This window comes from Haplochromis burtoni, unplaced genomic scaffold (assembly GCF_018398535.1).
Source record: "Haplochromis burtoni strain Fernald_Lab_line unplaced genomic scaffold, NCSU_Asbu1 Contig_82, whole genome shotgun sequence".
Classification (NCBI taxonomy): Eukaryota; Metazoa; Chordata; class Actinopteri; order Cichliformes; family Cichlidae; genus Haplochromis; species Haplochromis burtoni.
The window spans coordinates 1,918,064-1,931,120 of record NW_024582443.1 but is presented as its reverse complement, the minus strand read 5'-3'; the positions used below and the strand labels follow the sequence as shown (position 1 = coordinate 1,931,120).

Genomic DNA, 13,057 nt, shown 5'->3' with positions numbered 1-13,057 from the left:
AAACATTCAGCTTTGATATTAATGAGTTTTTTGGGTTCATTGAGAACATGGTTGTTGTTCAATAATAAAATTACTCCTCAAAAATACAACTTGCCTAATAATTCTGCACTCCCTGTAGTTGGTTATGCTTGACATTGCTTCTGCTGGTCACTCATTCCCCCAGATGGCGATCACTCTACAGCTGCCCTCTCTGAGCCTCATCAACAAGGCTCTGACAAAGCAATCACTCTGCTCTCATCAAGCTTCACTCCAGAGGCACTCGGTATACACAACTGCTTTGGGGATCTTTGATTAAAAGAGAGAGAGCGTTGTCCACAAGACGGGTGTCTCAGCAAACAGTAGAGTGGCGGGACAGAGCGGTCATCCTCACTGTGTGTGTCTGTGTGTGCGTTTCTGATGTGATTTAAGGGTTTAAGGGCCAGGTTTAATCTGTCGCTCAGATTTCTGCCGGATACCACAGAGGTCAGTGGAATTTAATATATTCAGGAGAAACTCAGACTCACTGCTGCTCTGGAGGATCTACAATGCATCAGTGCTTCCATTCACCTCCACTGTACTGGAGCAGAGAAAGAAAGTCTGACAGACACAGTCCAGACAATTACGGTCCTTTTTTGTCATCTTTGGTTCTGCAGGCTGACCTAATACGCTCATTTCCAGCTCCATTTGTATATATTTTTAAACTACACTAGAGTAGTTTTTAAAAAGTAGTGATATTAAGTATCCTTTGTTTGGAGATGCTGCCAGGTGAAAGCTTCTTCTCTCTAAAGAGAGCATGGCAGCATGGCTTAGCTTTGCAAAGCTGCATCTCAACAAAGCTCAAGACTTGTGGAACAATGTCCTTTAGACAGATGAGACCACAGTGGAAATGTTTAACCCTAATGCACAGGGCTATGTTTGGTGAAAACAAGGTACAGCATATCAGCACAAAGACCTCGTACCAACTGTGAAGCACGGTGGTGGAGGGGTCATGATTTGCGCTGATTTTACCTCCATGGGCTTTGAGTCGACCATGAATTTGTCTGATTACCAAAGTACTCCAGAGTCTTCTGCCATCTTTGCAGCAGGTAAAGTTTGTCCAAAACTGGGTCATACAGCAGGACAATGACCCAAAGCACAGTTGCAAGCTGCTGCTATGCTCCAATCAAAGTCCTCAAGACGACTGAAATGCTTAACCACAAACTTCAATGGTCTGAAGAACACAGTAAAGAAGAGTGAGCTAGAATTCCCCTGCAATGGTGAAAGAGGCTGATTAAAGTCATACAGAACTCTTAATTCAAACTATTGCCGCCCGTGGAACAACGGGCGATCGTGGCTCAAGAGTTGGCAGTTCGTCTTGTAATCGGAAGGTTGCCGGTTTGAGCCCCAGCTCCAACAGTCTCGGTCGTTGTGTCCTTGGGCAAGACACTTCACCCGTTGCCTACTGGTGGTGGTCAGAGGGCCCGTTGGCGCCAGTGTCCGGTAGCCTCGCCTATGTCAGTGCGCCCCAGGACAGCTGTGGCTACAATGTAGCTTGCCATCACCAGTGTGTGAATGTGTGAGTGAATGGGTGGATGACTGGATGTAGTGTAAAGCGCTTTGGGGTCCATAGGGACTAAGTAAAGCGCTATACAAATACAGGCCATTTAGGGGGTTTTACAAGTAACCGAATCTTATAATGTAAATAAATAATGACATGGCACGAAACAGAACGGTGACCTAACCAGGGCGTACCCAGCACCCCCGTGACCCTGAGGGGTTAAGCGGAAGAAGATGGATGGATCTGTTAAGGATCACGTGTTTTTATTATTATCTTCTAATATGCAAAACCTTAGAATTTTATGGGGTTTACATTTTCACAAAGCAATTCAAAAACGCCCTCTCGGTCATATGCATACATGAACAAGATGGGGATTCATAACAATCATGCACATCTGCACATATCTTCACTTTAATTCTTCTTTAACAAAATAAAGTCTGCGTAGAATATCATCATACCGCATTAAGGTCACTGATTGGGCTGATCAGTATCTGTTCTCTGATGACATCATGAGTTTCTGAAAAGTCAATTTATGACGTTTTTAGTTGGACAGTTTAGTTCGACTGTATGTTGTGAATAATGACCAAAAGTTGGAGTCAGATAAAAACTGAAGAACAGATGTTTTCTAGGATGATACTGTGGATTGTCTATTTGGACGTAATGAAACGAACACAGACGAGAGACACAACAAACTGCGGTTTAGGGTTTACACTTAGACTTCGACTGGATGGTGATGCACTGGGCTAAAACATGAAAGCATTTCCTTCTCAGGCTGTTCACTGTACCACACAAGCGTCAACTGCGGAAAAGTAAACGCATAGTCAGTGAGCAAATCAATACCGAGTGACCTGGAAGATACTGAAGGCAAATTGTGGCTGTGTAAATCGGCCATCCATAAAGGCCAGATGTTCCTGCATTTCCTGAGCACAAGGAGACCGAATCGGGATGTAGGAAAACCCGCCAGAGGTTACCGCGGCCCCTCCACTCGCGCTTGATGACGCGCATCCAGGGAAAACAGCAAAGTACAGTAATGGATGGTACCTCAGTATTGCATGTAACCGTGACTAGAGGACTCCCCACGGTCTCTCTGCCAGCAACTTAATTTGCATTTGATTTAACATCCACAACAGTGACCGCACGCACAACCGGTCTACCAAACATGAAAATGTTCATTTTGTAACATCTGTGCTTGCAGCTGTTCACTCAAAAGCCACTCGTGTGGGGCAGTTAGGGCTTGACATGTTCGCATTCGTGCCTTAAATGCACAACCTTTTACAGCTATGTTGCAGCGAGCCGCAACGAGCGGAGAATTTCAACATCTCACAGGCTCTCCTCCCTGTAGAAGATGGCAGTAACCATGGACACGGCATGCTACCTTGTAATTCATGGAAGTTTCAGACTAATATCTTGCCTCCTCACTGAGACTCACTCAGCTCTCTGGTTAACCCCTTAAGCCCCAGGGCTGAAAAATACCCAGAAATTCAGCCCCAAAGACTGAAAAGCTGTCGAAATTACCAACACTGGGCTCAGATCAGCCGGCCCAGAGTTCCATTCGCATGTGAATTACAGCGCAAATAAACACCTTTTATACCAATGAGTCACAAATTTCTAATGTTAGTGCACCTGTTTCAGTCTCATCTGAAAAATTACCAAAAAATTTTAGACAACAAAAATGAAGCACAACAAATGCTCCAAACATTTTAGTCACAGTAATTTCAAGTGGAAACCCTCTGTGACCCTCTAAAAATAGAGCCAGGTTGCATTATTATGCATTTTATCCATGGCGGACGGGGTAAGGTTTCCTGAGTTATCGTGGCGCTCCACATGTTAGTAGGTGGAGATGACTTCCTGGATGTTTTTGCTTGTTTCGTAACATCAGCAGATGTGGAGGATGTCGACGCTCCTTTTATATAATGTGCAATCAGACGCCTATTGGGCTCGTTTACATTTGCTTTGGATTTTTAAAGTACTGTTTATTCAGACTCATTTATTCCGGCTTACAGTGTTTACATCTACTTTATACCAACATTTTCTAATCTTAGCATTCATTTGAATCCTGAAAGTATCCGTTTTAGGCGACTTGCATGCAGTATGACCTTTGTGAAGACAACTGCAGTATATTTACTGAGTGCTTGAAGGAACTATAGAGGAAGACCAACAGCTAGGTTTGCTATTCTATGCAGAGTGTAAGCTTTGTATGTGCAGCTGGACCATAACCACATGGACTGACGACGGTCACAGGATCGCCAGCAGCTTCCCAATCAAGGTGATGTTTTTCTATCAGTTCCATTAAAGCTGTATTAAAATAATTATAAGAGTCATATTAAAAGCAATCTACCTCGTGTCAGTATCTCTGCATAAAACTCCAAATAAAACCAGAGAAATCAGAGAAAGAGTGTCTCCATCTCTTCATTTGACTTTCAGTTAGAACTTAATGTAACCGTGTGCGTGCAGAGACACTGGTTTATCTCCTCTCATCAACTGTTTTTCTACCAGGTGTTTGTATTTGTTGGTGAAAGACTCGGCTGTGTCTGAGGAGAGAGGGGTCAAGCATCTCTGCGTTGAGTCATCTTAAGCTGCAGGCTCCACTCCTGGTGACTGAACAGGTCAGCAGAACTATAGGCTTACAGAAAAAAACAAGGATAAAGGAGCAAAAAGGCAAATATTATGTCTATATGATATCCCGCCATTGATCATTACTAATTTTGGCACGCTAAATTGTTCAACCGTGTCTGTGAATGAGGCTCATCATCATGGAACAAATTAAACTCCCAGGTGTGCGCCTCCTCTTGCTCCTGCTGTGTGGAGAGTCTGCTTTATGGAGGGCGCGCAGTGCCAATTAAACCCTCCCCGGACCTGCCCCAGTGTGTCAGTTATTGGCAGTCTAACACGGGATGATAGGACAACGTAACTACGGAAACGATCCAGTTCAGAGTCATGGTGGTTGGGCCGTGGGAGGGGGTTACACCCTGGACAGGTCACCAATCTGTTACAGGACTAACAGAGAGACAGACGCTCATATTCACACCTGCTGTACATTTAGACTCACCAATTAAAATAACCCATAAATGATTTATTACTGTAAATGAACTTAAGGTAAAGTAGATGCTAAATAAGTGTTGGAGCTGCAGGCTTTTCTCCACGTTTCCATTTCTGCTTTGTAGTTTATGTATGTGACTCCAGCCCCCTTTGCATGCATGGATGCTACTGTGACAGCTATCCTGAGGATGAACGCTGGCTGCAGGTGATTAATCATTTCAGGATCGTCTGTCATGTTGCTGAACTTTAACACTGCTGTCAGCCACATAAACCTGGAAACCAAGCACACTATATAGACAAAAGGTACTGTGTTACCCACACTTTACACCAAAGGGAGGTCATGGAAATCTGCGCCATGCTCCGCTGACATCCCAAAATATGTACAAAAGCAGCCGTGATACAGCTTCAACTCCTGGATCGAACCATGAAATTCTCCCTGCTGCTGCCTTCTCCTGATAACTGGATGAACCCAGAATCTCTGTTTTTTCCTTTGCTTGCTTAGAAACATCAGGACCTGCTCATCATCACTTGATGTCGACTCCGTTTTTGGCCCCTGCATGTTTTTTCAGGAGGAATTTTTTGCAAAATCATAAAATTCGAAATTGAAAAATGTAGAATTTTTTTTCACAATATATTTGATGCCTTGAATTCAAATGTTACAGAACTGAGTCTTAACACACGGCAGCATGGAACTGTCCAAAGTCTGATCAGCCACCTCATTCAAGTCGCAGCAGTATTTAAGGTTGACCGTGAGGTTGATGAGGTAGTGGGACGTGATCCATCCTGATTTTGCGAGTCGAGTCGGACTTCAATCCAAAAAAAAAAAAAGTGTAACAAAGCACCAACATTTACGGTTTTCAACTGTATTCACAAATACAAATTACTGTAAAAGATGTTCCCGTGTTTTAAAGTGTCTTTTTTCCTTTCCTCCTTTTACTTTGATCAGTTTGGAAAGTTGCCTTTCTCTACTTAGTCCATCAGTAAGTTTAAATAACTGGAAGTCAATCTGACTCAGAAGCCATTAGCAAATTTAAAATATCTCTCAAGACGCACAAAAAACCATTTACTGGGGCGTGCTAGTTTCAATATGAGATTGAAAAGCGCCCCGTCTCTGTCTCTGAAGTGCAGTTTATGTGCGCATTCACACACAAAGACAACGATTGGCTTATTTAATATAAACCGATTACAAGTCGCATCTGTTTTCCAGGAATTATGGGAGCACGTTGCTTCCTTTCATCGCCGTCACTCCTGACAAAATATTTTACAGTGCGTTCCATGAAATGGCTCCAACACCCAGGGAGTTAGACGGGCATGACAGGGCAGCTGCAGAATTTGTCAGAACAACGTTCCCGGAGGGAGGCTGCCGAACTGCTCCGCAGCACTCTGGAAAATTCAGAGAAGAGGTCACTGAAAGCTGAGCTTCCTTTCTACCCTCCGGAGGAAAGCAGACGCCACAAGAGGGTAAAAACCGCCTCGGCGGCACGTGTCATAAACTCGCCGCGTAATGGGGTTGGGCTCGTCCCGAAACTCCGGCACTTGCCGGGCCCAGGAGGAGCAGTTCACTGAACAAAAGCCACCCTCTCCGCCTGCCATCTACCTGCAGCTCCTGCCTGCCGATCCCTCCCTCCCACTCTCTCTCTTTTGTTTTCTTTCACCAGACTCAATCCCAAAAAATTAGGAGATAATTAGGGATGAATTTTTTTAAAGGAAATCTGCGCTCAGAAGCCGCAAAACAAGCTGAAAAGAAAGTTAAATAGAGCCAGCTGGAACACTGAGAATAATTGCAAGGTGAAATGTAATATAATTAGTGGTCTCTGTGGTGACATGCTGTAGCCTTGATGGCGGCACGTTGGAGGTTTAGGTGATTTCATGCATCGTATCCCTAAAGGCCCGGTGCCTTTTATCAACTTAAACAGCTTAGGTGATGTGATAGCTTGCATACAAATACCTCGCTATAGTGCGTACCCAGTAACAGAGCCCCTGGGGTGACTAGAGCAAGGTAATGGAGTTGTATTGATACGTTCATATGAATCGAGACACACAAAGATGGGCCGGTAAGACGGGCCAAAGATTTCTCTTTGGTTTGTTGCCGCCGTCTGACTACTGGCAAGAACAGATAGTGGGGGTTTTAATTGATCGGCTGTACCCACACACACAGATCCACCTGAGCCAAGATTCATTAAAATCCACAGGAGGAGGGATTTCTTTGCTGTACACTGTGGCAAGGACGCGAATGCCTCTATAGAGTCTGTATCGCCGCACTGGCGAGTAAACTTTCTGCAGTGATCTTGTGCTCTTTTTTTAAATTACTGCTCAAATTGAGTGTCGTGCCCCTTTTTAGGCGATGTAAACAAACACAGCAGAGGTCCGCGAGGGCGAACGCACCGGAGACCGTGCTCTGCGGTCATCTGTGGCTTTCTGATTAAGGTGCATCAGGGTCATTGTATTCAGCAGAGCCTACACCGTAACACATGTTGCAAGCGTGTGTGTCTGTGTATATATATAAGTCAAAGCAGAGATCCCCGGATCATCAGGCGCAATAAAACCAAGCAGTTACACTTTTACGACAGCGAGGTGATCACTTCCAACAGCGCTGTTCCCCTTTCTAGTGTCTGACATTACAAATAGTAAATCTATTGGGTTATATGCAGCATATATTTCGCCAACTGTTACCAAGGGAAAGATTGAGTGAGTCCACCTGACCATCAACTCTTGCATGTGGAAGCAGAGCTCATCTTCCCATATCTGAATGCAGCTCAGACAAAGGGCTGCAAACTTGACCTTTGTCTGAGTTTCCAGCCTCAATCCCGACTCGCTTTTTCACTACATGATGAGTTGCGGAAAAACGACGTAAAAGTGTGATGTCGACGTGCAATAATGCACAACAGCTGTCTGAATGCACGTACAGTCGTGTGAAGTGCAGTAAATAAATGCATGGATAGCCCCCTCTAGTGAACATGCAGAAAGAAGCTCTGCAGTCAGGCTGTGGGCTGACCTGGGTGACATCCACTAATAACAGCCTTTCTTTTATGCTTTCCTTGCATGCAGCGCCTGCAGACATAAACAAGAAAGTTTAAAAGTATGGGAAAGTACCAGAGAACAGTGCGAGCGTGTTATGTAAGTGATAATGTGGCTAATTGCCTGACCTCTGACCAAAGAAACCAAAAGAAACGCACAGAACTGCTGTTTTATTTGACCGAGGTGAGGCTGAGGGAGAATCGGCTGTGCCTCTGCACCTCTACGGCTTCATTAGTAGAAGCTGGCATCTCAAAACAGCAGCTCATAATTAGCTGTCTTCGTGCCTCGGGCTGAGATGCGGGTCTTTCCATTAGTGCGATCGGTGTGAAAAGAACTCCTCGGAACGTCCCCCTCGTCCTTATTTTCAATCCACGTGTAGACTGGAGCGTTAAATTCGTGCTGAGGCGGTACGGTTTAAACATCTGACTCAGCTACAGGTGGCTAAACAATGCCAGACTTTTCAGCGGTAAGAGGCCATTACAGTGCAATAATCCAGGGTCAGCTCATTCAGGTTTTTCTGGGCTCCAGAGCAATTTTGCTCAGTGAGGGAAGGCAAATGACAGTGACGTATCGACAAAGGCAAACTCTCTTTTTAAATCCTTGGCGTGCCCTGCTTCTCTCCTCCTCCTCCACTCTCCCTCCATCCCTTTCTCTCGTAGCCTACTCTACTTCCCTTGCCTTGTTTACTCCAGTTTTGCAGAGCCTATTTTTACCCCCTTACCCAAAGGGCATATTCAAATACAGAGCTGCAACTGGGTGTCTCCCACACGACCCGACTGTCTTGCACTCTGCTAGGTTGAAAGCAGTCTGCTCGATATTGCATCAGTGACATACACAATTTCACTTGAGTCAAAGTTGTCACATGGTCTAATGTAACCTCATCTGAGACGTCGCCAGCCGCTAAAGTAAGCCGGTCTTTAAATGTCGCAGCTTGTGGCTCAATCTGAGAGTTCTGACCCATCTTTCCAAAGGAGACCTGAATCAATAGTGGATCACAGGACCCCGAGCTTCAAAGCGGCGGAGCTGCACGAGCCTCTTGCTGCACTTTTGAGACGCTGTCTTGAAATGAGCGTGGCTGATTTCACCCAGAAATTCTTTTTAAGTCAGAGTACGGCTCCAGACATGAAGAATATGGTGAAATACTCGAGAGCATTGTGTCACTATGAGGGTGCACGGGCTTCAAAAGAGGTAGAGGAGGAGGAGGAAGGGGTGGTGGGTAGGAAGGCAGAGAGGGGGGGGGGTGTCACGCTGACACTCTTACCGTCGGGGTTGGCACAGATGAAGACCCGGACGCTGCGGCCGGTGGGGACGTGGTGCGGTGGCAGGGCGTTGATGTTGCCGCTGATGGCCGCCCTGCGCAGCGCAGACTCCCGCGGGCAGGGCTGCCTGCTCCCCACTCCCGACGGCCACATAGGAGGCGACTTCCAGCGTGGCTGTACACACGCACAGAAAGGAGGGAGGGAGGAGGGCATGTTAGCACGGCCAGGGACCCACAGGCAGGCACATGGAAAACACATGCATGTTTGCGCGCAGATTCACCTGATCCATCCACACACACGCACGCATGCAGGGAGCGTTAATTATGGCAAAGGCATGGAGCTGTGTCTAATAGCTGTTTGCTATTATTTTATTATTATAATTTGCTACTAAGTTTGACCACCTTTACAGGCACTGGTATGGCATGAACCCTAATTAGTCTTAAGGTGGTTAAGCTTACTTAAAATACTCTAAAATCTATTTATAAAACATGATCTAGTAGTCTACCTTGTCATAGTCATAACGTCCATGCTTCACACACACACACACCAATCAAGTTAGGATGGATCTGTCAAATCTTCTCCAAACACAGGTATGAGACTGAATATGTTTTGTTATTGCATTCGTGTAGTAGGGGTATAATAATAGGATATTACGCACAGACTACTACCGTCATGGTGCATGCGTAATTTGTATACATGTCCTTGGACGCATTCATGAATTTTCATGCCACTGTGGGACAAACAGACAAACAAGAACGAGACGATACAAAACTCGTATGGACGAACAAGGCAAGCATCAGTCGTGTTCCCACCCCAGAGACGATGCTTGTGAAAGGCGAATAACCGCTAACAATGGTTATTCCGCCGGGAGCAGATGTGAAGCCGCCGGTTTTCCGGAGTTGGTCTATCCTGAAATCTTTGTTTCAAAGACGGAAAACCTCAAAAAGAAAAAAATAGACAACAAAAAGGCGGGAGGGGGGAAAAAGTTGGGTAGTCCACTACTGATCACTACATCAAATCCTCTTAAGAATCAGACAACTACAACCACTTAGGGGCACCGCATCCACAGAGAGTACTTGACTACTAGTGATGCTGGAGACAGGCACAACAACAGGATACTTCTTGTTGCTCACATTCATTCGCTTCATTTCGTGGCTTCCGAAAATATCCAAGCGTCGAGGGCGGTAAAGGCAAGATAAAAACGCCCATCAGAGTTGCCGTGACTGAGAGACGACGTGGGGAGACGGTAAAACGGACGCCGTGTGCCGGAGTGCTCCCTTTGGCATCCTGCTGTCTCTGCGAGCCGACCGAGCTCTGAGAGGCACAGGGAGCGCGAAGCCGGACAAAATAAGAGCGCGGCTACCGGTGGGTATTTTCAAAATAAAGCCACAGCCGTTGATCATGTCGCTTTTCAAGGGTCTACCAAGAAGTTTAGACTTCGTTAAACGTAGGGATATAATTATTTCCCATATCGTATGTTTGTTAAGCAAAGAAATATGCACAGCCTTCAGCTCAGTACTCACCTAACCTTCGTTCAGTGAAGTTGCGCTTTTATGTTGAAAGTGACAACTTCAATTCCGGTAGTGCCCCAGCTTTTAACGTCTGACTTGACGGCGGTGACAGACGAGAGAAGCTCTGCTGGATGCTCTTTTTCCACTGTCTCCCTCCACTCCAGTGGACGGACTGGTGCTCCCTCAGTCTCTATTAAGATTGCAGTGGACCGCGAAGTCAGCAGTGTGCTGCCGTAAATGACGTTACAACTCTTTAAAACAGTCACGACGCAAATAAAGTAACGAGCAGCGACGTTACATTTACCCAGAAGCCCTTAGTGGTAGGCTTTTATTTATTTATTTTTAACCCAGTAGACGTCAAGTAAAGTTTAAGTGCCTATTTAAATTAATTCTATTGTAACATCTCGTCATTGTTTTTTGACTTTTTCCCCACCATATCTTATAACTTAGCCCAACTTTATGGCCTTAAATGAACCTTTTAATTAAATGCTATATTACTTTTTTTTTTTGGAGTAACAGGTACCTGAAAGCCCCCTTTTCCCAAACATGGGGCAGGCAGCAGCCAGAGGAGAAGGAGAAAGAGGAGGAGTGGTTTGAATTAATTGCTTTATCGATAAATGTACCTCTGCTCTGCAGCCTCTGGTTATTCGTGCTGGAAGTTTAAGTGCATTGGATTTGTACTAAACGGAATTGATTACTGTGCTGTTCTTGTGAGGTGGGTGGATTGGGGGGGTGGGGGGGAGACGCTGAACCATATATTTTTCTCTCCCTTCTCAGTCTCGGTGTTGAAGCATTTCTCTGAACCTATATGATGAACAGTATGTCTGTTGCTCGGAGCTGCACAAATGCTTTTGAGTTATGGACCCACACAAGAAGAAAAAAGGCCTGCGGATGTATAATATCCATGGCTACAATTTTATATAGGAGTTTAAGCATATTACTAACCTTTAAGATGTCTACATGGATCCATATCATAAGTAATGGAAACAAAGGAAAGATTAAATCTTTTAGCAGCCAGTTATACAGACAAATTCACAATGAGATTAAAAAACAAAACAGCTCCTTTACCTTATGCTTGGCTGATTCCTAAGCCTACGTAGAGCAAGTTACAATGAATGCAAACACCAAATTAAATACATTATCCTCATACATTAAATAATCAGCTTCTATGTGACTTACTTACAGCTGCAGGTCTCGAGGATGATTCAGGCTCTGACGGCTCGTGCCGACCCATTTAAGGCAGCCTGCAGGGCATCCAGCTCACACCAGAACAAAACAGACTCCGGAAAAGCACAAGTGGAGCACCGGAGACCGGAGCCTTGTTCCCAACAGCGGTGTGACCTTTCTTTACTTGGTTGTTCCGCTTCCTCTTATCAGTCAGTTAATCATGAGCGCCACAGTCTTTCCAAAAGACTTCACACAGCTGGTTGGGCGAAATGTGATGTGGCAGGCCAAAAACAGGGTTTCTGCACATGCACAGAAGTTAAGCGCCACTTGGAAGCAGCTCTAAGAGTGAAAAACAACAGCATAATGTGCGGTATATTCCAGGGCTGCTGTCCAGCTCTGTCTCCTTAAATCATTTAGTATCACTCCCTGGTTTGGTGCCCCTGAGAGTGAGCAAACACCTTTGGGTGTGTTTGAGCATGTTAGTGCATTCATGCGCAGACACAGTAACAGTAAGTCGCTGGGTTTGTAGCCATGTGCTTCTCCTCGTGTTCCCGCTCCTCAAACCTTGGACCACTCTGAGCGAATGTGAGTCACCGTTGTGACGAGATGCGATGTGTCACCTGGGAGACACACGCAGGCGAACAAGACAGACACTAGCTGTTCACTTGGCGCAGGTCCACACGCACACCACCTTTTAAAATGGCTGGTGATGGATGGTTGTTTCTTTAAAAACAGCTGGAAAGAAGCAAGGGGAGTGGGAGTCAGGGAGGCAGTTGGGAATGTCTATTTCTGTATGCTACCCACTGGCACCACTACATTAACTCCTTAATTGAAATCCTCACTCTGGGTTTATTTTCTTTTTTAGGTAGCTGACTCAGAGATCAAGGGTGTAAGTGAACAAGAGGAAATTGTAACTTCATATATTCATGTATAGATTAAGAAGAGCAAATTGCCTCTCAAAATCCAATACTCCCTGTGAACACTGCAAATAAAATCTTAAAGGAAAAAAATAGAATAAATGTACAAATGACCAATTCATCTCCATTTCTTTTTAAAAAGGAAAAATAAATAAAACACCAAGGTCTCAAAACACTAGAAAGTTATGCTGGCTTCACATGCTGGACCACAGCCACAGAAGGTAAGTGATGCTTGGTGACTTGACGCGACTACGACCACTGGCCATGTGAAATTGGCAGGACCCAAATATGCTTTTCTCAACGTCCAGGCGAGTGTTTAAAGTGACTACGAATCAGAGCACAGGTTAGCATTGACTAACATATGACCTTGCTGTCCATACTTTAGAGTGTTACCTAGGTAACCGGAGCTTGGAATGTCCACAAGTTACCAGCGGCCAACTTCAAAGTGAAAACAAGGAGTTGCTGCAACCTACCACCTGAGCTAATCTGTGGCATTTTGTCCACATAGGTCGACACTGTTTATATTCTGCAGCTTTCTGTTATACTTGTACTGGAAATGGTACCGAACCAGGCTTAATGCCATTATAATTTACCAACACTTGTTCAACAACAAAAAGGATCAAAGGATTA

The 13,057-nt window shown here is 45.0% G+C and overlaps 1 protein-coding gene across 3 annotated transcripts in view; it reads right to left on the bottom strand.

The window, feature by feature from the left end:
- LOC102301019 (NACHT and WD repeat domain-containing protein 2) overlaps positions 1–10,646 on the bottom strand; it is a 59,471-nt gene extending 48,825 nt beyond the window's left edge. Inside the window, exons 1-2 of one of the 3 annotated variants that reach the window (XM_005925824.2) lie at positions 10,356–10,646; positions 8,835–9,006 (exon numbers count right to left, since the gene is read on the bottom strand). In XM_005925824.2, the coding sequence (XP_005925886.1) occupies positions 8,835–8,985 (151 nt within the window). In that variant the 5' untranslated portion in view covers positions 8,986–9,006; positions 10,356–10,646. Of the gene's footprint in view, positions 1–8,834; positions 9,007–9,644; positions 10,302–10,355 lie in introns of those variants that run through there. The other 2 variants (XM_005925822.2, XM_005925821.2) reach the window with 2 other exon arrangements.
- Positions 10,647–13,057: the final 2,411 nt, after the last annotated feature.